Raw genomic sequence first — 27,350 nt, 5'->3', positions numbered from 1 at the left:
TGTGATTAAACTGTTGTGTGTCACAACATGATTGTCTTATCCAATATTCATATTTTCTTTTTACACATTTCAATCACGGTTTATCAGCTTCTGTTTCATTTCCTCTTTGTATGCAAGAATCTCTAAATTCAGGGAGATTAAGACGATTACCACAGTCTTGTAAAATATCTCAGTCTCTCGCTTCTTCTTCTTTCTTTTTTTTTTTTTTTTTACCCCAGCTGTGAGCGTTAAAGAGCCGCCTCCTGAATTAATTCTTGACCTTTGAGTCTGACAGGAGATAACATCTGCCCTTCGACAAGAAAGAAAGTCTAATTTTACAGCCATTTTGTCCAAAATTACAATAGAGGAGTGTGTAATACAGGGCCATTTAGATGAGCCGGAGAACAGTGTAAATTAGGATGAGAGCAGAGGCTGATGATTGAGGCTCCTGTAATTTGCTGTGACCTAATTGCAACCGTATAAATGACACGTCTTTTTTAAGCTTTTCACCAAGGTCACGCGCGTATGATAGAGAGGAGACGTCTATAAGACCCTGTCGTTTATTTTTTTACGAGCCCCGTGTGTTATCGTTTAAAACCTCAAAATGAGGAGCAAAGAAATCGGATACATATCACGTTTTAAGAACCCGGAATCAGGTGGCGATTACTTAAGTAACGGATTAACCCTTTGACACCTAAGCCTCAAAATGTCCACCTGCACTTTTAGGCTTATTTTAACCATAAACGGGCCAGAAAATGTCCTGTGGGTAAGTGCTGTTGTCCATTTGTCCAGAATAGCTTTCAATATCTGGCAGTTATTTATAGTGTAATAACAATTTAACAGAAGAAAACACTGTAGTTGTACACAAACACCATATTCTGCATGTTAATTTAAAATACATATTTAAAATAACATTTTTATGTCTAACTATGTACAGGCGGTTTTTTTTCCAACGCTCTCCTCTCTAGTGACAAAGACGCTCATTCGAGTGAAATTACCGTAATAACCACACGTTGGCTTTGACGTGCAACTTCTCAACTTTCAGAATTACGGAGACGCTAGCGCAAAACGCGTCGTCTACCATACGCTCGGCGTTAAAGGGTTAAAATCGGCGATTTTTCCTCGCAGCCTGAATTCTTTTGTTCTGCTCTCACCTTGTTTTCACATCACATGGTTCCATGCCTGAAATGTAAATATTCAGAGACAGAGAGAGAGAGAGAGAGAGAGTCTTAGCAACCCAGTTTTTGGCAAGCAAGATGAGAGACAGTTGGAAATCCCACTGCTTAACTATCAGAGAGTTTGTTTTAAGACTTGAAGATTACTGTTCGCTGGGTTCTCATCTATATTTATTTTGGTGAGCGATAACAGCCTGAGGGCACCCAGTCAATCACACCCAGTCAATCCTGCCTCACACTCCTCGCCTGCGCCGGCATTAACACTTAAACAGTTTTTTATCACAAAGAGGAAGTCGATGATAAAAAAAACAAAGACTCGCACACAGTTATGATGCAGGACTTCCGTCTCTCTGAGCCCTGAGCAGTGGATAATTAGCATCTCTCACACGTGCTTAGGCTTGATTAAAACTCAGTTTGCAATGAGCAGTGCTGTGAGGTCGCCATCTGTCACCTGCTGAGGCCACGACGAGATGTACTCTACAGTCAGGGGGAGTGAGGGCGATGGTGTGTGTGTGTGTGTGGCAGTTTGATAAAGGCAAGAAAATATGGGCATAGAGAGAGAAATTGCAGAGATGTGTGAGGCATAAAGCATTAGGAGGCATTCTGTTCAGTAAGCGGTCGTTGCGCTCGCTCCCGATGGCTCAGATATCGGAGCTAAATCACCTATTTTCTGTGCTGGCAGAAAAAAAAAAAGCTCCTGACTGCAGTTTTGGGATTTGTCTCATTTGCTTGAACCTTATATCGTCATGACTGCAGTTTGGGGAATACTCCTGTTTACACTTGGAAGTCCGATAAGAAGTTTGTGAGAGGGTGTACTGCAGTGCAGTGAGAGGCTCTCTAATACATGGGCATCGAGCTAATACATGATTTCAAGCCCCTGCCTTCAGATGAAGTGCATGTGTGTTTTGTGTAACGCACCCTTACATTTACCACTTATTATTGCATTTTTTTTAAATTTATAAACGCCTTTCCAACGGTTCTTTTTTATTATTATTTAAATTGACTTAGACTTTTGCTGTTTAGGAATTGATGTGAATGTAACTGTGTAAAATGGGCATATGATATCTCGTAATTTTTTTTACCACAGGCCCATAAATCATGTTTAAAATGGTATCATCCTGTCAACCTTAACATCCAAACATGCAAATGAACACGTTTGCCCCCACATGTGGCCCTCCGGTTGATTTCCTCTGGCCCCACCACTTGATATGAAAGTCACAAGGAGTTATTTCTGTATCTTATTCTAAGGCAAAGATTCATTTTATATCATGTATTGTTCCATATAGTGCTGAAACAAGTCGATTATTAATCGATGACTAAATTTATCATCAACTGTTTTGATCCTCGATTCATCGGTTTGAAGCTTTTTTCCATGATTTCGAGAACCGAGATTTCTGATGTTCTGTTTCGGGTTCTTAAATATGAATATTGTCACGTTTTTTTTTGCTCCACGTAAAGAAATCGTTTTGGTTTGGGGACAAAACAAGACATTTGAGGACACAGTCATTTTCGTAATTTTTCTACACTTTATGACATTTTATGGACCAACGATTACTCGATTAATTGAGAAAATAACCGTTAGTTGCAGCTCTAGCTCCATATCAACACTTGCTATTGCAATATGTTTGATGTCATTTTCCTTTCGCCCACCCTTGCTGAACAGTTGCTTTTTTTCTCTTGACCTCCTGACCTCCTAATGCTCAGTGGCCCCCAGGTTATTTGATTGTGAGACCCCTCCCCCGCTTTATAATGTTTGTATACTGACAGTTAAAGTAAAAAAAAAAAGGGGGAATAAAAGTGTGTTTTCAAAGTGACCCTCTGAGAACCAACATAAAGACAATTGAAAACTCTTTGCTTGCAAACAGCGGGGAGATTTATTAGAGCTCGCCTGCTCCTGCAAAGGCATCGCTCAGCGGCGGCTGAAGAAGAGCTGCAAACATGTTGCCGCCTCTCTGTTATATTACAGCCACTATAATGGCTCTCTTCTGCTGATTTGTGCACATCGGGAAGCTTCGATAAATGCTTTCTTGCAGGATGTGAGGAGCTTATATGTTCGTTCATGCCGCCGCTTTGCACCTTTTGAGGAAGTCGTCGACGGTGCGGTCGTCAAACGTGCTGCATGTTTTTGCACAAACTAAATGTGAAATGTGTGTTTTATGGGTCACTTATCGTTAAAAAAAAAATGAAATAGAAATGGATATTTTTCTGCATTTCTGGATGTTTTATAGAGCAGAGTAAATGATGAATCCAACAGAGCAAAAAATAGCTGCACTATTACCTGAGTGAATATCCGTCGACCGCAGCCCCTAATAGAATTATTTGTGTTGTATGAATTATTGATTGATCAATTTCAGGTCGTGAAATCCTCTGTGTACATATCATTTTAGGGGTCGGAAAAAAAAAAGATTCACCTTGTAGGTTTGTGTGTGTACACGTCTTGTGTGGAGCTATCTTTGCGAGGACAGTTTGACCTTGTGAGGACATTGTGTCTGGTCCGGGCTTTTTGAGGATTAAGACCTGGTTTTAGGCTTAGGGTTATGATGGGAATGCAGTATGTCTACGAAGTCTGTCTCTTTATTCAAAGAAAGTACAAATAAGGAATTTATACTTTCTAAAATGATCGTGCGCGTCCACAAGGTCGCGTCTTGGGCTTCGTCTCATTGTGTGTGTCTAATCTTGCCGCGTCACAGTTCACTCATCATCCGCACCAACGTTTTTATTTTTAGAAAGAGCAGGTGCATATTTCTGTGAAATGCAGGCAAGCACATGAATTTAGTGCTTTTATGTCCTGTTTTCCCCGCAGTCGCTGGTATTTCCTTTCAGCTGCATTCACGATACGAGAGCAGTGGAGAGGCTGGAAACTGCGAGCGGACCCGGAGCCGTTTGAGAATTCAGCGATTCCAGGCCTGTGGAAGTGTACTCACACTTTGGTACAATTAGAAGCAAAAGGGGTCCCTGCTTGACAAATTAGCACACAAAATGTCAGCCGGTAGTTTAGCACATCCACAATGAGCCCTCGCAAATTAGCACATATTTTGAGGAGGGAGCGGCATCATTATTATGAATAGAGAGAGCCTGGCAAATTAGCACATCTGTTGCCAGTGCTTAGAATTAATTCATGTTATATGATCACTGGTTTCCCACTTGGAGCTAGTTCACGGATGAGACTAGTGGTTGCACACATTTCTCATTGAAGACTCACTCCCTCGTTTTGTGTGTGTGTGTTTACATGTGTGTGTCTGTGTGAGGACATTTTGACCTTGTGAGGACATGTGTGTCTCATCCTCACAACTTTAAATGGCCTTTTCAGGGTTAAGACTTGGTTAAAGGTGAGCGTGATGCATCTGTGATGGTTAGGGTAAATCAATTATTGCTGTGTGTGTGTGTTTGTAAGTGTGCTCATTATCAGAGATTGATCTTTTGGCTATGGTAAAGCTAATTATTACCCAGAGTGCAACTGAACTGGAGGTGTCTTTGAGCGCCTCAGGCGTGGGCTTTAAATTCTCACATCAGTCACATTTCCCCCCCCCCACACTCAGTTGTTTCTAACCTGACAGGTTTGTTTAGACTCAGTCTGTGCAGTGTGTTAATGTGTGTGTGTGTGTGATGAGTCAGCCTGAGGATTAGCGTCCAGCAGTGGCAGGTGACAGTCTAGTCCAGTGTCAGGAGGCTTTAAGGTGACAAGAGCGATTCCATGATGGAGGAAAATAATACCGACAACGAGCCAAACAAGTCAGACCACAAACACTGAACTATATTCTTTCACAAAAGCCTTTTTTCCCCACTTCCTCCTCTCGCGTGCAGCTTCCATAACACGGCTTGGCTAGCTATCGATTTATTACTGAGTCACTGGATATATCGATTTTTTTTTTTTCTGTTTATATGAAGTGTGTTTTCAACAGTTTTTGCACTCACGGGTGTTTAATTACTCGCTCTTCCGTGCTGTAGAGCAGCTGGATTCCTGTTGAGAAATTTCTATTAGGGCTTTTATGATGACCAAAAAGGTTATCATGATAAAACAAATGAGTACTGATAGTTATTGTGGTAAGATGAAGAAAAAAAACAACTTAACGCTTTAACACCTTAGCCTCAAAATGTCCATCTGGACTTTTTTTTACTTATTTTAACCATACAAAGACCCATTTTTTTCCAGAATAACTAACAATATCTGGCAGTTTTTACAATTTACCGCATGTTAAAATACTGTCATAAGACAAACACTGTCGTTTAACTGTATATAAAACATATTTAAATTAAAATACGTTTGAGTTTTTGTCTCAATGTCCAAAAATGGAAACTAGGCGTTTTTCCAACTCTCTCCTCTCTGGGGACAGAGGCAACAGCAATAGGGAAATTACTGTAATAACCACACGTTGGCTTTGGCCGTGCAACTTCTCCGCTGTCAGAAACCATTGGAATTTTTCCGATAGCACAAACCGTTACGTAATTACGGTGCGATACGCTCGGTGTTAGAGGGTTGATTGTGCTTTTAAATGAATTTATAGGCAGAACACAAACATTCAAAGTCTATTCTATCATCGCCATTTTTGTAAAAAAAATCTTGTGCTTTTTAGCCTAACAGAAATAATTCTGAGGCCTGAAGAAATGTGACTGTGTGAAAGAAGATTGGGCACAGTCATAATAGCATAAGCAGTGGAGTCATACAGAGTACATCTCTCATAATAGAGCTGCAGTGACTGCACTGATGATGTCTTATTTGTGTGCCATATCTGGTACGTCGGTGCATGCCTGAGCTGCACAGCCCATGTGTCCTGAGAGAGAGGGGGAGAGAGAGATATTGGCCCTTGTGCAGCATGGGAAGGTCAATCTACTGCAAGGGGAGCTTCAGATTAATGACCAGCGGTGGCAAGTCTCAGCAGGCCTTCATGCATCATGTCCCAGTCACTGCCAAACATGTCATGGGAGCGCTCCCGCTGAGAATTTCTGGGATATTTACGGAGAGCGTTTCCATCACTTTTCTTGCCTCCTGCCTACAGTTTTGGCTCCGAGTGCCGCTGAAAGACGGAGGGAGACAGAAGCAGGCCAGGCAGGCGGTCAGGGTGCGGTGGGTGGAGTGACTACACGTGCGTTACCTGAGCTACTTGCCCTAGCGACAAGTTTGTCCACCGGGTTGCCATGACAACCTTCCCTACCCTCCCCAAACGGCCCACTGCCATCCTGCAGCTACACTGCAAGTCATTAGTCACAGAGACGGGCCGGCGTCCACACTATCACAACAAGTCTCCCCCTCCGCCAATCACTTGTTCCGATTCTAACACCGCCGATGCCTTTCAGCCATAGCATTACAGACGAGTCGCTATGGCAACGTCGTCCGACTCCCGTCTCCCATTGTGCAAGAGCATCCTTGACTAGAGCGGGACTACGAGTTGATCCATTCATAGTTCTCCTCCTCCACTTAAACGAGACATTTCCCCGCGTCGACTGGAACTGACTTCACATTAACTTAATTATGAGTAACGTGTTTTATGGTCAAGTCAACAATGATTTACCGTGGACAAACATTAAATGGGAGTACAAATGTCCACAGAGAAGACACCCTCCCACGCCACACTCTGGTTTGAACTTTCTACTCACTCTCTCTCTCTCTCTCTCTCTCTCTCTCTCTCTCTCTCTCTCTCTCTCTCTCTCTCTCTCACACACACGCACAGAGACACTCAGCGTTCTCGTCAGGGTGATTATCTCCCTCATAACTCACTTAGAGCTTTCATTTGCACCATACTTCACACCAGTCCCAAAGATGGCAGCTCCATAATTCACACACACACACACACACACGCTGATTATCTCAGCTGTAACTCACACACCTGTGATCGGACGGACTGTAACGGCGAGGGGGGAAGGGAGGGTAGGTGGAGCATCAATCCACTTTTACGCTACATCCCATAATAACGCGTGCGTGTGTGTGTTTTTCCCACGATGCTCACAAAAATGCCAACGTCATTATTCATGGTGAACAATAGTGAGACACATTTGTATCGGCTGATATTTACCGCGTTGATATGACAGTGTTTTTCAGTATAAAAGTTTGTTTTCCTAATCCGCATGATAAATTGTGTGAATGGGAAGATAAGTGGGACAAAAAAAAACAGGGATAGTGAAAGATTTGCTCAGCTGAGGACTCGTAATTGTATTTCCAATAGAATTAATATTCCTTTGTGTCCTCGCCACAAAAGAATAACAGTGCACTGGCATCTGTTGCCAACTTCATTTAAAGCCCAGCATCTCACGATCAATTGCTCGTGTGACTCAAGACTCCACTTATTCTATGAATATGATTCTACGAGTTACTCCATGACCACGAGGTAATGCGACGTTTCAAATCCACTTCATGTAACGCCTCCGCTCCTCAGAGATTGTACAATTTCTTTAAAGGAGAGCCGCATGTCCGAGCCGCACAGTGTGCCAAATAAATCCAATGAACTTAACCTAATATTCTCATGCTCTGTGCTCCTCTCCTCTACCTCCGCCACCCTCTTTTCAGAGTCGTTGAACAGGCCAGTGGAGCAGCGTCTGCTCCCTCAGGGCCGTAACAGTACAATAATGATTTATCGGGCCAGACGGACATGATTCTTATCATCTTTAACGGCGATTCTTCAGGTGTTCATTCTTGGGTTAATGTGGCGCCGCCGTGAAATGGAGACGCCGCGAATAGCAACATTCTGTTGCGTGTCGGGAGGAGTCACTCCCACTAAAACCAGGTTATATTTAGTAAGTCGCTCTGAAACTCCGTGTGACCATGTGTGTAAGAAGTACAGTATATATATATATATATATATATATATATAATATATAAAGTTAAGACAACATAGAGTATAACTGCATCATTGTGACAGTGATAAAGCTCACCCACCCCTCAGTTAATGACATCTTCTTTGCCCTCCTGCACTTATTTTCTGTCATTCCCTGCTGCTATTTATAGCTGCCAAGTCTATTACTGCAAAGCCATCTTTCTCTTTCACCACTCCCCCCCCCCTTTTCTGTCTCACTTTTCCCCCTTGCTTTCTGTAATTGAATCAATAAACAGGCTTTACTTTAACTTTTTCTTCTTCTTCTTCTTCTTCTTCTCACTTTGGACTTTCAACCAACTCCTGCGTCCTCGGAGAGGATGGATAGGAGAACCGTGCGTGGACTTGTGAACTCGCCTCGCAGAGTTTTTCTCTGAGAGCAGCTCTTTCATCTCTTTCCCCTTTCCTCCCTTCATCCAACGCTCCTTTTAAGTTTGACTTCTGCAAAGCTTTCTCGGGATTTGGGTCCGTCCTCGCAGGTGCTGGCGGAACACAGCGTGGTTATTATTACTGTGTTTGCGTGCAAAGTTTAAAGTCGCTGCTCGGCTCTATACAGCTGTTTGTGTACACTTTCAATTCCATTACGTGGCACACACTCTGACAGACCACAGCTCGCAACTCGACTTAATGTAATTCTAATGATGGATGTGTGAGAAGGCTTTGTCATCACTGTCCCCATTTCCTTCCCTAAAATAGGATATGTCCCGGGAGACCGGCTCGTAAATGAGATGAAACAAAAAAAGGCTTTCACTTTGTGACACATTAAAAGAGCCGAGCATGTGACTTTGAGTGAAACGCCAATATGTCCACGTATTCTGGAATTAAATTTACTGATATGTCCTTCTGGGGGGGCGGGGGATTATCAGATCCGAGTCAATTGTGACATAATCTTGAGATGAGACTCAACTGAACGTCGGCTTCTTCTTCCTCTTGATTAGGATTCCGGGCCACACTGAAGGACCATCTGGAGCTTTAAACGTTTTTTTTATTCCTCTCCGACTAAATGACAAGTCTAAAGGGAGCCATTTTAAGTTGACACCACCTTACTTTGCAGTGGTAATTATATTGTCTGGCTCAGGCGGCGGAGCAACAGTGTATGTATTTGTTGTTGTTTTTTTTTGTTGTGTTGAGGCTTTTAAAATTAATGAGCACTGCGAGGAGTTAGCGTGGAACAATAACAGCGGCGGCGAACTATGATGCAGAAATAGTAATTAGACCTTTAAGAGTGACTTTGCTATGGATGAGCTCAACCCTTAAACACACCAGCGTATCGCAGGCGACACGTTTGCTTGCTTTACTGTAATTACGCGGCGGTTTGTGCTATCGGAAAAATTCCAACGGTTTCTGAAAGCTGAGAGGTTGCACGTCAGAGTCAACGTGTGGTTATTACGGTAATTTCACGTGGCTGTTGCAGGAAGCCGGCGAATCAGCGTCTTTGTCGCCAGAGAGGAGAAAGTTGGAAAAACGCCCGCACATAGTTTCCATTTTTTGGTTTTATACTGTTCAAATTTCAAATCTGGCGTTCATGTACAACTAAAGTGTTTTTTTTTCCTCAATAAAGCTGTTTGTTTTTCTTCATTTTAAATTGTTAATACACTATTTTAACCCTTGAGTTGGAAAAATGCACGTACACACTTTCCATTTTTTTGTTTTTTGGACATTGAGACATTTTAACACGCTGTTTGTCTTCATTTTAAATTGTTAATACACCATTTCAACATGCAGTAAACTGTAAGTAGCTGCCAGATATTGAAAGTTATTCTGGGCTAAAGCACATAACTCACAGGACATTTCTGGCCCCTTTTATGGTTAAATAAAGCCAAACAAAGTCCAGACAGACATTTTGAGGCTTAGGTGTTAAACAAAAATTATTGTTATTCAAGAGAACACAAATATCAGGCAATTCTTTCAGTTACCCCTCCTTCTTCTCATTCCACTTTCTCCACTTGTGTTCACGTTCTCCCGTTTCTACCGTTTTTGTGTTTGTTTGGGCCCTAATAGCTTTGTTCCCCGTGCTCCCGTTTGAGAATCGCTAAAATCAATTGGGCAAAATTGAAGAGTGAACCTTTTCTGTCAAGGCTGAGTGAGGGAGTCAAAGAAGGGCACCCACCCCTGCACTCGCCTCCCCACGCAACTAATTGCCCATAATTACACAGACGACTGCCCCGGAATGCAAATCAGCGCGTATCTAAAACGCCTGGGATCTGTTTCATGTCGGCGCGAGACTGAGCCCCGTGTATGGGAGCACGAGTGCCAACGCCGCAGAGTTGGAGACGGCGGGAACCGACCAAGCTTCAATTACCTGCATCATATCAATCATTTTACGTGAATGCCACTCGTGTTAACAAATCTATTTCAATTACAGGAGGCGGAAATGGCTAAGCTGGGGGTTTTTGTTCTCTGCTGATATTTCTCTCTCTCTCTCTCAGGAGGAATATTTGAATCCATTGAGAGCGGCCCTTCCGGAGCGGAGGAACTCGCCTTTAAATTTGCCTTGAACACAATCAACAGGAACCGCACCTTGCTCCCCAACACGACGCTGACCTATGACATTCAGAGAATAAACGTCTTTGACAGCTTTGAGGCGTCCAGGAAAGGTGAGGCAAGACGTGCGAAGGGAATAATATTATGTTGGTCATCGGTCGCAACTGATGAAGAATTAGGAAAACAATGTAAAATAGCTGTGTGATATAATTGCCCATGCATTGATATGGATGGGACGATACCACTCGATACTGATATCACAAACTCAAGTATCTACCCACGCCGACATTGGTCTGATAGTCATTTTAGACCATTTATGAATTATGAAGCTGATCACATTTTGTGCTGAGTCATTCCAACAGCCCAAACATGACTCAGCTAAAAATGCTTTTGCTGATCTTTATTTACAGTACTGTGCATAGTGATATATAGGAGTTTTGGAGTGTACTGGATTTTACAAAGTTTATAACTAGTGACGGAATGTGTCTGTCTCGTTTTAAGTTTTACCTTTTGTGCGATACACAAGTAACTACCAAAGTTTTACATTGCAGATAAGAGGTTTATGTTGATTTTGTATTGTTGTCTCGTAGTTTTCCCTGTCGACTGAAATGCTGAAATATCACACTGACATAAATATTCAGATGATTTCCTATGACACGTTCAGTTGAGCTCAGTTGCACCCTATTTCTTTTAATGGTGGTTGAGAAGTTCCTACACCTTGACTGTAGTCTCCCCGTGGTGAAGTCGTTTCATTGTACATGGTTTGGAAAAGGGTTTTCTCCGGTTTCCTCCCACAGTTCAAAAACATGCAGATTTGGGTATTAGGCACAAAATTGGACACTCTAAATTGACCTTAGTGTGACACTGGATGGTTGTTTTCGCCCTATGTCAGCACTTATGTGGATTAGATGCATGAATGAATGAATGAATGATGAAAAACAAAAAAACAAGCCTTGAGGTTGATGGAAGTGTAGATGTGGTGACAGGATCATGTCGACACATACGGATCAGAGGGGAAAAAAAAAGATTCTGTCACTTTTAAGGTTCTCAAGAGAAAAGTGGCCTCTTTGATTCTTACATGTAAGAAGCGTGGATCAATTGGTCTGGCCCAAACTAGAGCCCGCGCAATCATGGCGGAAGGACCTTGGTAAGAGAGGAGACCAAGAAAATGACGGTCCATCTGACTGAGCTTCACAATCACTGTGCGGTGATATACTGACATTTCTAAAATACATTTAGTACAGGCGGACTTGAGGAAGAGGAAAATAGAGGCACATGAGACGAACTTCATGTGATATTTCAGTTTTTCCATTACAATAGAAGGAAATGTGTTTCACTTACAGCTTGATTTGCACTATTTGAACACTTTATAACATGCGTTATGATGTATATTATGATGATATAGATCTGACTTCAACTCTATTATTTATTTTTTACTCTCAATTTTATTATTTCTACTTAGTTCATTTTATTTCAAGCACATTTTGTGACGTTGTATCCGTGACAGATATAATTTCCTTTTACTAAAGTTTACATACTTACTTTCTTGGTTATTTGTTTGCTCAGAATGAACATGGGTATATACTGTATATCCTGTATAACTATATAAAAATAAAAAAGGTATAACTGTAAACTGGCTCTCTTGCTTCGTTCCCCAGCATGTGATCAGCTTTCCCTCGGAGTGGCGGCCATCTTTGGCCCCTCGCACAGCTCGTCGGCAAATGCGGTCCAGTCCATCTGCAACGCTCTGGGAGTCCCCCACGTCCAGACCAAGTGGAAACACCAAGTGTCGGACAACAGGGACTCGTACTATGTCAGCCTGTACCCCGACTTCTCCTCCCTCAGTAGAGCCATCCTGGACCTGGTGCACTTCTTCAAGTGGAGGACGGTCACTGTCGTTTACGACGACAGCACAGGTACAGGTACAGATGGTGTCTGTCTTTATCTTTCCGTCACGCATGTGTGTTTCTTTTTCGATGATGAATGTGACGCCGCTCCGAAGGCCTGCTGTCGATACGCCCCGAACTGTCCAGAAGAAAAAAAGGTACCAGGTGAGCTCCGAAAAGTAGCTCCGCTGCCCGGAGTTCACTGAGTGCTTTGTAACCTGTCAAGTTAATTCAGAAATCAATAGCTTACTGTCCCTCGCAGTCCTCCAGGTGCTGCCCATGTCAGTCTTCCAGGAGAGTGAGCAACAGCACAGGAACAAAAAAAAAAACCACATTACCTCGACTGACCCAGTGTCTCTTCAGATTAATGCCATGCAGAATTGTCATATGTGGGGGCTGACAACAGCCATTAATAACACAGAGACACTTGATCTCCGAGGGTGGCTATCAAATCTGTCTGTTTGTCCTGTGACTTTGCGGAGTGGCTCCTAATGTGCAATTTTAAAGACGCGTCGTATTTCCAACCGTCAGTGCGGTGACGTCTTTATAAGATAAAAAGAAAAGACAACAATATTCAAATGCGTTCTCGCAATTTACGAGCGATTTGGCTCGGACGCTGTCGACAAGTTAATGTAAGGCAATTAGAGCGAGTCGAGAAAATGAACATTGTCTTGTCGATGTCCTAAAGATGTGCTCCTAAATGGATATTTACCCCCGCTGATCAGTTTTTACCACTTCCCTTCCCCCCCCCATGTGTCTAGTTCTACAGCTGTTGCATGCGTTTCAGTAAACAGCCAGTCCTGCAGCATGCTAGCATTAACCTTGGATGATATCGCAGTGACTCGTCCCACTTGCCACATTATTCTGACTCATCTCCTTGATCTCTCTTCACTTCATGCCTTGGAGCTCGGTATGTTAACACCCTCATTCTCCGACAAACCGCCCCGGTGAGACGCCGAAAGGTGACCTCTTGCCTATCTCTCTGTCAGATAGAGGCAGCGCGGGGCCTCCTCTGCGGAGCGTTGCGGCTGCAAACACACCTGACGCCCTGAAAAGTGTGACAGCTGCATAGCCGCACTTCCTCCCACTTCCCCCCCCCCCGCCGCCACCCAGTCCCAGGCTGTAATCACACAGCTTCATGCTCCAGGGCTCCACGCAGCTGATTGGAGCCCATCTGACGGCTGGCAGGAAAAACTATCGGAGGGGATAAAATATTCACACACAGCCGTTGGAAGATCCAGGGGGAAAGTCTAAAGGCATTAGCCAGAGTCCACAAACATCTACTCTGACAATCTTACCCAAACGTTGAGCTCCCTTGACAGATATTTCCTTTTTTTTTTTTCTTCCCTTCTTGCTTAACACCCCCCCCCCCCCCCCCAAAGTGTCAGCATGTTCAAAAACAGGAAGCTGTAGACATGACCCAGAGTATAGGGATCTATCGGGATTACCTGAGAAAAGCTCCAGGAGGTTCGGCAGTCCATCTAACAATAGTGCTTTCCACAACAAGACCTGCGTGTTCCTATTTCACACCAATCTCTCTGCAGGCCTCAGGGAGAGCCAACCCCACCACAGTAACACCATTAAACTGCTCACACAGCGCTTCATTTCAAAAATAAAAAATAGGCTGAGCCACCTTAAAGTGGTTCCATCAATAAAAAAAAAAAAAAAAAAAATCCTATCTTTCTCCACTTCTCTCTCTCAAACTATTCTCGCCCGCTCCAGCCATTTTTATAGCCGTGACAAGTAATCATCTCTCCCATCAATCCAGCCTCTTTCATCCCTGAACTCTGAAGTTCTTTACCAAGGGAGGAACTCATTGTAATCTCATCACAGTATCTGCCGGAGAGCTTTGTACCTGAGCGTGTGGTCGAGAAATGAAAGGTGAAGATTGTAGCTCAGTATGCGACGGCGGCTCCGTGCTCCCCGGGGGGGGCGGGGGGGCGGGGGGGGGCAAGTGCATGCTGGGCAAACAGAGCCTCTCTCATCAGAGTGAATCTGAAGAGTGTGTGTGAGAGAGACAGGAGAGACCGGTTTGACCACGGCATTCCATCAGGGTCAAATTTAACCTATTCAGTGCTATACTGTAAAACAAGATGTGGGATTTTGAAAAGTATATATAGTTTTCTTTCCTGTTTTGTGATGCAAAGTGCTGGCATGGTGTTAAACTCTCTTGAAAGGTCTGTGGCAGTCTGTTTTCTTGCCAGGCATGAGTGGGAAGATCAATACACTGTGGATTAGGATGGCATGCAAATGAGCCCTTTTTCTGCTGAGGAAAAAAAAAAACCTGTTGTTTTATTGTGGCCTCCTCAGCAGCCAGAGTTACCTCAAAAAGGCTGAAGATCAAACACGGTCTTTAAAATTGCTTTCAGTGACAGTGTGTGTCCGCTCTGTCCGCAGGTCTCATTCGACTGCAGGAGCTGATCAAGGCGCCGTCGCGCTACAACATTCGTTTGAAGATCCGACAGCTGTCCACGGAGACCAAGGACGCCAAGCCACTTCTGAAGGAGATGAAGAAGGCAAAGGAGTTCCATATCATCTTTGACTGTGGACACGAGATGGCCGCCTGGATCCTAAAGCAGGTACGCATTCATGAATGAGCCGCAGTAGATTTAGAGTTAGTTACAGACAAAACGATTGGTCATGAAACTAGTAATAATTCATAATAATGCGCTGTTTGTGGAATCCTGGGCAGATGCTGATTTTTAAGACTGATTCTTTGTTTGTTTTTTGGCTCAATGGTCACAAAGAAACCATTATAAATAGATTGTTGAATTGTTTTCACTCGGTCGTTGAATTTTCACAGCAATCAATGATAGAAATAAATGAATTTATTTACATCATTCAACAAGATGAATATCAATGTACAAAAGATAAAAAGGCTGCAACTATTTATTATGATTAGTATTACTATTATTAGTCGCCCCCCCCCCCGTAAGTTCAGTACATAATGTTGAGAAGTTGACGGAACATTATGCTACATCAGTGAACAATAATTGCAATTTGTGAATTTGATTAAAAAATGAATTCACTGCAGTTCCCAGAATTAACATAAATCCCCCTAATAGAATCATAGACTCGGTCCATAGGCTCACACTTCATCCATTATGCATACGTGCTAAAACAATAAGCTTATATGTGTTCCTTTTATTGCTCTTTCTCTCTTTAAGCAATGATCCGAATGATTCAGATACCCCCTTTCTGCTCCGTGCGTCTTTAATCTCGCGGTGGAATATTAGATCTCTTCTGCTGACCCATCATAATAAATGCACTCCATTGCACAATAAAGGTTTTTTTTTTTTTTTAATTAGAAAGTCTAATTCTGTTCACGGGCATGTTAAATTCATTTAACAGAGGCGCATTATTTATGAGAACTGTGGGGGTTCTTATTGAATGGAAGTCTCCTCGCGAGTGTTGCCGCACTGTCTCTGTGCAGCTGTACGTCTGCGGGAGCAACAAGAATGATTATTTATTGATGATGAATACTTGGTAGGCGCAACCACAACAACAACTATAAAAATACGGCGTGTCAACAGCACAAGTCGGTGCATCCACTGATAAAATCCCGGCTGAAAATTGCTGCGAGTCATGTTTTCCGACACTTTCCCTTCTCGCCGTGACCACACGCGCTGTATTTTCTTTACTATAAAAAGCCCCCGACTGAGACAATAACAAGATTCTTTGAAGATTTATTCATTTTTTTTATCACTTTGACAAAGAGAGAGAGAGAGAGAGAGAGAGAGAGAGAGAGAGGGAGCTGTGAAATAAACAGAATTATATCAGTATAAACAACACATATTTGTGAAAGGTATCTATTTAAAAACCCTATTTTTAAGAACAGGTATTAAAAAATAAAAAAAAACACAACTTTGGATGTGTTTGTTTAAATTTCTCCTTCAGGGACTGGAGGAGAAGTTTTATACAAAACCTAACTACTCGTATAGTTTATGTAGAATCTTTTTATGCCTTCTCTTACCCGGGATGTAACAGCAGAGCGACTAAATTAAATTAAAAGTTAAATGAAGAATTAAAATGAACGAGTACACGATCGTTAAGCTACTAATCTTTGATTTACAGTTACACACTGTTCTCTCTCCTCCCTATAGGCGCTCGCCATGGGTATGATGACGGAGTACTACCATTACATTTTTACTACCCTGGTAAGTACACTGGCACTTTTAAACAATGATATGGTATAGGTTAGTGGGTAGGGTTATACCACTGCTCCACTGGCTTGAAAAAAGTATGCGGTTCAACCAGTTTTCAAAGTGTGTTTCTGTACAAACACTCACCTGTTTTTACTTGTTGCAAGGCAAACAAAAAAACAAGAAGACTCATCCATCTATCCGATTGTCTGATAGCAGTGTTTTCCTCTCTGAGAAGAAAATTAAGTATAACTCTACCAGGAAAGCCAAAGAAAGTCATTATTTTCCTGTGCTACAGACCCATTTGAAAAGCTTCCTCACTGTCATGTAGCTGATAATAAATATACCAATAGCATTCCAAGTACAAGTTGTGTGAGAAAAAAAAAAGTTTGACATCTGCTTATTTTCTAAGAATCTGCACCAACCTTTGCTCCCTCACCGGGCCGTCCACATCTCTGAGTGTAGGAAACAAAAGCAGTTGGACATATTTTATTCTGACTCTCGCAGCGATTGAAGTTCTTTGATCTCGCCGCTACAAAGATTGCTACGCTCTGGAGGAAAAAAAAAAAAAAAGCAGCACATCTTCAAAATAGGAGACTGAGAGCTCGGCTAATAGCCCTGAGCAGATGAGACTGTCACTCATTTGGTCCATTATAGTTCTAACAAACAAATGGCACGCTGTGTTGTTTGGAGCACAATTGCAAAGGCTGAAGTGTGGGGGGGGGGAAGGGGTTGGAGAAAAGTGACCTGAAAAAGACATTCACCTGTGCCCGAGACGCGCCGCTATTCCAGAGTGCATTCACGTATAAGAACCAGGCTGTAGATGAAAGGGGAGTCAGTGACAGCAGGCATGTCATTGGGAAAGGAAAGAGAACGGTGATTATGGCTGCTGCTTTTCGAGGTGGAAACGTGCCTACTTTAAGATCAGCCAGTGCTTGGCAGGTTGGAGCTCCCTGTGCTGGCCAAAAACTGCTGTACACTGGTACCGAGCCATCCAGGCCGCTCCCAGAAAAGGAAACGCAAACATTGACCATTCTGTGTGCATCAGATGCTGCTGCTCCATCAACTGTGTTGTTCGTGTCCAGAGACATCTGCCTGGTGAGACGCCAGACACGCCGCGTGCAGGACAATCGGGTCGTCCTTTCACTTCCACATGATAGATGGCAGTCCACCAAAAGCCCGCCAGTAACCTTGAAAGCCTCGCCTTAATCGGCGCTACTGCCTCAGCGTGCGATTAAATAACCCCTGAAATACCTTCAACTGCGGTTTAAAAAAAACAAAAAACAAAAAAAAACGGTAATGGACAAGTTTTGTGTCATCAGTGATTCCAGGTGATAGTAGGCAGTGATCACAGTCGTGAAAGATAAAACAAGAGGCTGGCATGTCAGTCCATTTACATGGCAGAAGAAAATCAGTTTATACTTTTAAAAGATGTGCAAACATATTAATCTGACTGATATTGTACTAAATTGATTTTTCTCAAAGTCAGAAAGTCTATTCACAACTGCATGTACATGTTCATCAGGAACTCCACTAGGTGCCCAAAAATATCAGGAGAAGCAGATACATACATGTTGAAAACTATGTGGAAATCTGTACCCAGGAGACCAAATTCTAAATTTGAATTTAACGGACGTTGGATTGACACAGAATGGCCCTCAATGCTTGGTGCCAACTGACCACCAGCCGATCTGAGGTTCTGTCATGTTCTTTAGTTCTTCATCTGCTTCTCTTACTCCGTCAACGAGATTTCGTGGATAGTTTCTCTTGTGAAGTTGAGTTGTTTTTGTTGGATTCTCCTCTTGGTTTGGTCCCAGATTGGGTAAACGCAACTCCTTTGAGCTTGAAATCGAGTCATTATTTGTCCGTGAAAAGTGGTTGCTGAGAGTTTTCAGGGGATTAAAACAAGCTTGTGTTGCGCTTTTTATTGTCACTATAGTGACGTATGCCAAAAAAAAGATGTACATTTCTGGATGAGCTATCATTGCTAATGACGCATGTAGAAAACTAATCTAATCTAGTTTTAGTTCGATTTTAATCTCGGTTGCTCTCTCGACATGATGTTCCAACTTTATTCTTTAGTTTAATCTCCTTATGCTCATCTAGACATCCGTCTTTATGCTTCCAGGATCTTCTTGCCGTGGACGTGGAGCCATATCGTTTCAGTGGAGTCAACATGACCGGTTTCCGCATCCTCAACACGGAAAACTCTCAGGTGACGTCAATCATCGAGAAGTGGTCGATGGAGCGGCTACAAGCTCCGCCTAAACCGGACTCGGGCCTGCTGGATGGTTTCATGACGGTAGGCGTACCTCTGTTTTCTCTTTCGATGCAACCGAGCGCTTTGCTGTTCTTGTAGGACTCAAATCAGTCCTACAAGTCTTTACGGTCTACATCAGTTTTGAGGATTTCATGGCATAAGCACAAATATTCTCTGATGAAGCGGTGGAGCTACCGTCAGTTAAGTCAATCCCGCGTCCCATGATGCAGCGCTCCTGTTGTGGGCGTGGCAGCAGCAGCAGCAGCAGCACGGGCGCCCTCCACGCGAAATCTTTGCTTTGCTGCTCTTGGGTCTAAATGCTCAGTAATGAGGCGGTGTGAATGGTAATAGCCGTTTATCTGCCCTCCTGCCTCTCCCAGCTCTCCGCTGGGAGCGTGGCCAAAATATGACAATCTGTCAGTGTTCACGCAGAGCGAGGGAGCAAATTGGATGGAAATGATGGCCTCGGCTTTTTTTGGGATGCTGTCCAAAAAAAAAAAAAAGAAAAAAAAGAAGTGGGATAAGGTGATTTGAAAGTGAAAACAGGAATGAAGCTTGTCATGGACGTTCAAGGTCCCTCTCTGTGTCTCTCGGTGTAAACAGTCAATTTACCCCTCCCTCTCCTCACAACACCTTCCTTGCAGACAAACACCTCTTTTTTTTCCTCTCTCTCTCTCTCTCTCTCCTTCTTTCGGCTTGTTTTTCTTTTGTCCTGGCAGATTTAAGATCTGCGAGCAGATTCCTAATGAAAAATGTGTCCTCGCATCAAAGACTTAAATACAAGCCCTCAGATTAGTCGCGGTGTGAACGATGTCTCTTCATCTATCCGTCATGACCCTTCTCTGCTTTCCGCAAACAATCTGTCAGAGAAATAAATGTGTTTTAACTTCTGGATACTTCCTGGACATATATATATATATATATATATATATATATATAAACATCTAAATTTACCAACGATTTCTGTAATATTTAACCATAAACATGTGTTAAACATATTCACCATTCATCTTTTTTTCCAAGCTCAGCAGTTATGTATGTAAAGAGATTAAAGCAAAGCACAGCGAGGTTAAATGACTTGATTCTATCCACTGGAAATTAATAGATGTTAGTGGAGACTGCTGAATTGATTAATAAGCGTCACATGAATCATTTTGTCAGATCCTATTCTATATATTGACATATCTCACTGGACTAGAACTACCGTTAAATAATAAATAATACGTCCGGAGCCTCGTGCGAGCGTGATAAAGTGCTTCATTAGAGAGCTCTATTTACAAATCTGGGTTTCCGATATATATTCCTCACAGTGTTCTGGCCTAAGAGGATATGTTACACCGAGGAATAAGCAGATAGCAGTGTGAAGATATATATATATATACAGTGAGAGTGTTGATTTAATTGCATAATAAAGGAAGAATAGTCAAGAAACATTTATGTGGGTGTGTGCATTGGTTAGAATAAGATGAAATCTAAATGTCTCTTAATTCAGTGACATTTATGCGACACCGCTCTGGCCAGAGAAGCCTGGAAAGGTATCATTAAATTAAAATGTGTGAGGGCTACAGCAGCCAGTGTGTGACCTTCCACCCCCCACAACCCTCCAGCCTCCCCACAGCCTTTTATTTCCTCTCTCATACCTTTTCATTCTCTGCAACATGGGAGCGTTGCTGGGCTCTGGCTCTGGTTTTCTTTTCTTTTTTTCTTTTTTTTTTTTGTGCTCGGTGACCAGGCAACAGTTGTGTAGCACTGGTTACCAGGACGACGCCATCCGTGTCACCTTGTGATTTCATGAAGGATTGATTGACTGAGATGGGAGGAGGAGGAGGAGGAAGGTAGGGGTTGACGATGAGTTCCGACAGGAATGATGGGGGTGGGGATGTCATGACTGCCGAGAGATGTGTGTGACGCTTTCCTCAGCACCACTAGCCTCGCATTAATTTGGGGCCAGTGTATAATCACAGTGACACTCGGTGCCTTGGGTGAGGCCGAGTGTTGTCTCGGGGAAGGGTGTATAATGAGCGCTACCTTTCGCGGCCGAGGCGAGCTCACGGACACAAACACTAAGCCTCTGAACTCTTTTTGTCAGAGGTATTTCTGACAGGCAGCGATGCAGAACGAAGAAGAGCGGGGATGCTAATTAGTCCGGTTCATGTGTGTGGACATGCGAAATATCTTCCGCTTCATCTCTAACCATTTCCCCCAGAGTATTCTTCTAAGTCAAATAGTTTTAACTCGACTTGTTTTAACTGTGTATCATTAACAAGCAGTTAGAGATGAACAACCTGTGTCAATACTGTATGTAGACACTGTTTGCATGTAATCTGATCATTATTTTTTCCCCCATCTGTGTGTAATTATATGCCCGCAGCCATGGCCTTATTTGGTTTTATGCTTTGTTGTAATTTGCATTCTTTTAAATCCCCATTCACAGATTCACTTAGTAAAACATCTCCCAGTTGTGTCTACATTTCCCACATCTGCATCATTTCATTTATGTCCATTATCGCATATTAGCTACTGTATAATGACAACAGAGGACTCGCTGTTCTCAACTGAATATTGACCTATAATGGTTCATAATAACAACTCCGTTATTAATAGAGAGCAGATGTTTGGATAATGTGTATAGCAGCCATGTGAGAATAATGTGGGCTAACAACCAGAAGAAAAAAACAAAAATTCAAAAAGAAATCAGCACGGAGATGTGAAAGCAGAGCCCATTTTCACAGGATGCTGGAAATAGCTGCTAATGACAATGATTCAAAAAAACATTTTTGCCCTCACTGACTGTAAATTGACTTTTCTCTTTCTACTGAAAAGCCTTAGAATCATTGAATTGAACAGTGAATTGTGGTTGGCAACACTGATATCAGCTTCTTCTACATTTTTTTTGATTCTAGCCAGGGGTGGGAATGGAAAATGTGGTTCATGCACAGGACGTTGGATGTTGGTCAGACGGAAGGTATATAGGCCGTAGTTGCTTGTCTGCAGTTGCATTACCCAGGTATATACTGTAAATTCAGTTTTTTTCTAATGTCATTTAAATGCACGGATAGATAGAGATGTAAATCCACTTAATCGTCTTAGTACTGGTGTCTTCCTCAGCAGTAGCGTTGTTTTTTGTTTCTCCGTCCCTACACGGTTGTTGCTGGCAGTCTGCTTTGCCCCCACAGGAAACAAATTGCATACCACGCACGAGGGGATTCAGTGATACATGCACAGACCGAAGTTCCCATTCCACCAAATTTAGAGCGCGAAAGCGGTGATGTGCAACATGAAATCATTTCCTACCCACGTCCATTTTGAAAGCATATCACTAATCGAAACAAACCCCTGTGCTTGTAGCCCAGGCCGGTGCATTTGTGGCCTAAGTGTACGTACGTTCTTTGACTTAGAGGCATCAACTGAAACGTTTCTCATTCACTGTGTGGCATCAAGTGCTGACAAACTGCATTGTGGGTCTGTTGTTTGACTTTAATTATGCAAGTATTCCAGCACAGGTGCTAGCTTAGCGTTACAACTCAAAAGGAACGGGGTTATGGGAAACAAACACAATCGAGTGATTAGCCACCGTGTTATATGTTTGGACAAACTGTACGTCAACAACACTCGTTCTGATTGGGTATCTGTGAATTCGTCGGAAAAGGAAACTTGGGAAAATCCGACCCGATTGATACTTTGATACTTTGATTGGACACGTGTTCTCAAAATACTTGAATCGTGCATATCATTTGCACAAAACAACGTGTCCGCTGTGCAAAGGCCTTTAGGCAAAGTTCACCCACAAATGGCACAACGAACATCACTTCGCCAGCACTTTAGCAACAATAGCCGCTCTTGCTAAGTTAGCCGCGACAATGCTAACGCTTTGCTCTGCAAATCTCCACTAGCCATTACTAGCATCGAGCGTCAGACCCGACCACCGTCAGACATTGAAGTGACTCATCCATGTGAGTGCAGCATAAATTATGCATAGTGACAAATTGGTTGCAATGTAAACACAGTTTATGACAGACATGCTTTGTTTTATAATGTATTATTTATGGCCAGGGAGGGACGTGTCACCCTTATTAGCTCAGCTGGTGAGGAGTTGTGCTTTGTCCTGGATTTGAAAACTGCCCTGTGACAGACGGCTATATGCACTTATCTCATATTATATCGTTTGACTCCAGATGTGAAAGAAAGGCAATTTTATTTTAATTTTCATAAAAAAGTTTGGACACCCCTGGTTTGCGGCATATGGGTTTTCCCCCTGTGGTTGGAACATGTGTCACTGGAACATGAAAACCTACATTATAAATTACATTTACAACCAAAAGGTCCCCAGAAATAAATGTAATCAAAAACTACAATAAGTGTGTTTTGTGATGAGTACAAATACAAATGTTTATAAATGTTGCCGTTTGATTTAGCGACACTCTGAGCGGGGGGAATGAAGAATGGAGGGGAAAAAAGAGGAGGAGGCAGGTTTTACTGGGAAATGCTCAAGGGGAGAGCGAGACAAGGAGAGAAGAGACACCTTGCTGCATTAACAAGGGCTGTTGGGAGGAGAGTGGGATCCGCCTCCACACAGCGAGAGCAAGATGGAGGAACCTGTTGTAGGTGGCGGGGAGTGTGATTTACAATGCATGTTTACATACAAGCGTGTGTTTGTATTATCCTGTATGTAACTGTGAAACACGCTGAGCACACAGTGTGAGGTGTCTGATTTAGCGGCTCCTCCAAGAGGGGAGGGGGGGTCTTCGGCTCTCAATAGTGGATCTGTTGTATGGAAGAAGCACATGGCTGCTCATAGAGGTCTCTGTCTCTGCGAAGCTGAACTCATACCACACTCAGTTACGTATGTTGAGCCAAGTTTGGTGCTCGCCAGTCAATATGATACTGAGGAGAGGATGTATACTGTAACTTTCCCTGACATTAATCACTTTAGTGGATATTAGATTCTGCATTCCGGGCTCCTTTAATTTGTTCAGGATTGACTTCGGCCTCAACACTGCAATTTAGATAAGTTCAGTACATTGGATTTGGTCACATTCAATATCAATGCATATAGTGGAGTGCTGCATGGTGGAGTGCAGTTTGGTTCATATAACATTCATTTTTAATTACTGTGATTATTCTCCAATTGTTTTGGGCCACTTTTCACTCAGCGATATATGAGTATTGACAACAGAACTGAGTTAGAGAAACTCCTGAAAAAAGTTTTGTGTTGTCATAGTTTCTGAAACGCACTCATTGATCACAGTTAAGAGCTTCTCATCCAGAATTGTTCATTTGTCACATGTGCATGTTTTTTTCAGGAAGAAAAATACGAGCCTATTCACTTATGTCCAGCTCTAAATCGCCTCGTTTCAATGTTTAATTTGATAGTGGATGGACAGAGCAAACAGAGTAAGCCCCACACACACTCACAGGTCGGTTGTGTCCATTACAGCAATGTGATCTCACTCCGTCTGATCTCAGTTGGCAGAGGAAAGAGCCTTTTAAAGACAGCGACTGTGGAGAGCAGACACTCGATGCCCTGTGCCGGGCACCACCAGCTGGGCTTGGCACAGCATCAACATTATTAGCACCAGTGCTCCCTCGGTCCATAGAAGCCTTTTGTGGGTGAGAGAACAGGCAGAGGCAGATGAGGTATTTAAAAGGAGACATATATTATCCTTTGTTGGATTTTTGCTTCCCCTACCACATTATACTTTAATGCGGCTTTTATTCATTCTCTTCTTATGTTGATAAACTAAACTGCGATGAGGATAAAAGGGAATTACAAATAGATTCAAATGAAAAACAGATTGCCCCCCCCCTGTAAGTTACACACTGTATCACACATGCATGTACATGACAGACATTCCTCATCAGTATAACTCAAGCAGGGTGTAGCTCTAGAGTTATATAGGACAATAAAAGCCTGAGCAATCAGGGACTACAGCCATCACCAGATGTCTATCATACAATCAGGCCATGGAAAATGGTGCTGGCAGCAGGGCCTGGGAGTGTCATGGTCATACTTGTGCTCAGCGATATATTGTGTGGCCTTGGGATCTTTAGACAAGCTATCATGGTTCTCCCTCCTATATACACACACATATATAATATACACTGCACAGTATAGAAGGCAAAAAAGTAGCACATGCTTACGTTTTCCTCTCTGTTTGTGCAGGTGCAGTTACTAGTTAGACACACATTGGGGGGGGGGGGTTATCAATGGAAATCAAATTCAGTCCTTAAAATGATATTTTGATTAATTTATTCACCTTATAATGATTATCACACTGCTCCTTAAATGCCTGCATGCACACTCACACCCCCAAAAGAAATCACTCCTATAGCTGTAGATAAACACATGCAAAAAGCAAGTGGGTACATGCTGCCATAAAATAAACAAAAGTTGTTCCTACACATTCGTTTTAAATTGTTAGCATCATTCTACCTGGACATTCTGGACAGGCCTCCCCAAAAATGCCCACTGTTTAGGAGCAGCCCAGATGTAATTAGCACTGCTTGTGTTGTTGACACTGTAAATCAAATATGGACTCCCTCCATACTGCCTGCATCCTCACAACCAGATGGGAGTAAAATGTGAACGACTGTTTAGCCCTTCAACAACTCTTCCAGCGTGGAGGAGTTGTAGAGTCCAGATCTTTCTGATGGTTGCTGTCGATGACGCCCATCTCTGAAGTGACTCCCGGTTTAATCACAACCCGTGTCATTTCTGTTATTGTGGAAATGTCTGACACCGTAAAAAACGCACTAAAAGGGGGGGAGAACCCGTGGAGAGGGTACCCACTTGTCTCTGTAGGTAAACCTGGCTGGAGGCTGATTAAATAAGAGGAAAGGCCGTCAAGTTAAACAGGCACTTAATCAGATGTAGGGTCGAGGCAGCGTGGTGCTAATTAGGGCAGAGTCTGAAGTGGGCAGTGCTGCCAACAGCATGCTGTTGCCTGAAGGCTCTAGTGGGACGCCACTGCTCTGAGGATTCACAGACTCTGGTTTGGCACAAGTCATATTGATTGCTTCTCATACGCACTCGCTTACAGTAGCAACCTGTGACATTTTTAGCCACACTAGTAGCATGTGGCTCAGGGACGGCGGTGTCCGTCTCTCAGTTGGTTGGTCCTTTTTGGACACTTTGCCATGAGCTTTTGTAAACATCCATAGCCTCCACAGAATGAATCCTATTCACTCTAATGACCTCCAGTGTCAACTTGAGGTGAATGTGTGGATTTAAGTGAAATGCACCAACTTTTATTTTGATGCATAATTTAAAAGCAAATTTAGTTTTTCCAGTATTTTACTAGGTGACCAAATTCCTACACAACAATCATAATAATTAGCTAATTTTAGCTTAAAATGCTGGACATTGAAAACATTAGTCAACATCAGTATCAAAGGTAGGGTTGGAGATCCTGGAAAAACTGTTCGAGCAGACTACATTTTGAATTCAAAAGTTCAAGCCCCTTTCTTCAGACTTCTCCTCTGAAGCCACGCCTACAGAGGACAGGAACACGCAACAAACACAGATTCACAAGAACTGCACAGCATCGGTAACTTCTGTGTTGTCTGGATACTTGTTCAATTGACAACAAGATGATGACAAATAACGAATACGAATAAAAAGTTCACAAAGACATAAAGTTAACCTACCAGTCCAGTAGGAAACAGAGCCACCATGTCATCCCTTTGCAGCCCTTTCTGGGCTTCCAGTTGTGGCCACCGTTCAAACGCAGCACCGATGTTCATCTGGTTTTGGATCACTCTGCATCAGCCTTTTTCTTGGCAGTAGCGTTTCCCAAAAACCGTCTTTTGTATGCGACCAACACCAGTTTTTGGCATCTTTTGTGCCATAACGTTGCTGCAACTCTCACGTTGGATTTAGCAAGCTAGCATAAGCTCTGGCGCTGTCTTCTGAGCATGCACGATTAGTGCGCATGGGCCTTTCAATATAATTGGATGGTGTTTTTACAGGCCTGTCTGTTCCTGACATTTGTCATTATTGTGACAATGCGTTGATTAATCGGTTACAGGCTTTTAAGTTTAAATACAGTATAAAATGCTCCAGAAAATGATCTACCACCCTACTTTTAACACGGCACCATCAACTCCCAGCCACCAACATATACTCTTTTAATGTTATATTGAAACAATTGCACCTGATGTGCAATATTGTTTTTTCTCCTGGAAGCAGCACTAGAGGTTTGTTTGGGACAAACAGAAGAAATGAACTTGTCAGTATGAACAGCCTGCCCATGTTTAAACTACTTTACCCACTTGGGTATAAACAAACACACTGTGATGACCCTGTTTCAAGATCAAATCAAAAATTCAAAAAAGTGCTCTGATGTTCAAGAAATATGTAAGCATCTGTCAGTATTTGATGAGATAAATACCTCAACATGATATCAATACTGAATAAATGTATGTACATACATCAGAGATGTGCTCAGGCTGTCACTCCCATGGGAACCCCTATTTTAAACTCTCTGCAGTGCTTTTCTTTATCCGTCTTTAAAGTGCACTTAAATAGCCATAAATTTGCTTCCACATACAGCCATAAATCAATGGATTCGTTACCCAGGGGTTCTCACTGGAGAAAGCCTGTCTTAGTTCCTTGTGAC

The 27,350-nt window shown here is 42.7% G+C and overlaps 1 protein-coding gene across 2 annotated transcripts in view; it reads left to right on the top strand.

The window, feature by feature from the left end:
* Positions 1–27,350, top strand: part of LOC131443537 (glutamate receptor ionotropic, kainate 2-like) — a 67,033-nt gene that overhangs the window by 10,362 nt on the left and 29,321 nt on the right. The window contains exons 2-6 of one of the 2 annotated variants that reach the window (XM_058613207.1): positions 10,390–10,557; positions 12,103–12,360; positions 14,728–14,909; positions 16,434–16,487; positions 18,601–18,774. In XM_058613207.1, the coding sequence (XP_058469190.1) occupies positions 10,390–10,557; positions 12,103–12,360; positions 14,728–14,909; positions 16,434–16,487; positions 18,601–18,774 (836 nt within the window). Of the gene's footprint in view, positions 1–10,389; positions 10,558–12,102; positions 12,367–14,727; positions 14,910–16,433; positions 16,488–18,600; positions 18,775–27,350 lie in introns of both variants that reach the window. The other variant, XM_058613206.1, reaches the window with a different exon arrangement.

Source organism: Solea solea, chromosome 17 (genome assembly GCF_958295425.1).
Source record: "Solea solea chromosome 17, fSolSol10.1, whole genome shotgun sequence".
In the NCBI taxonomy this organism is placed as follows: Eukaryota; Metazoa; Chordata; class Actinopteri; order Pleuronectiformes; family Soleidae; genus Solea; species Solea solea.
Note: the sequence above shows the minus strand (reverse complement) of the source record. Positions and strands in the feature narration are given on the sequence as shown.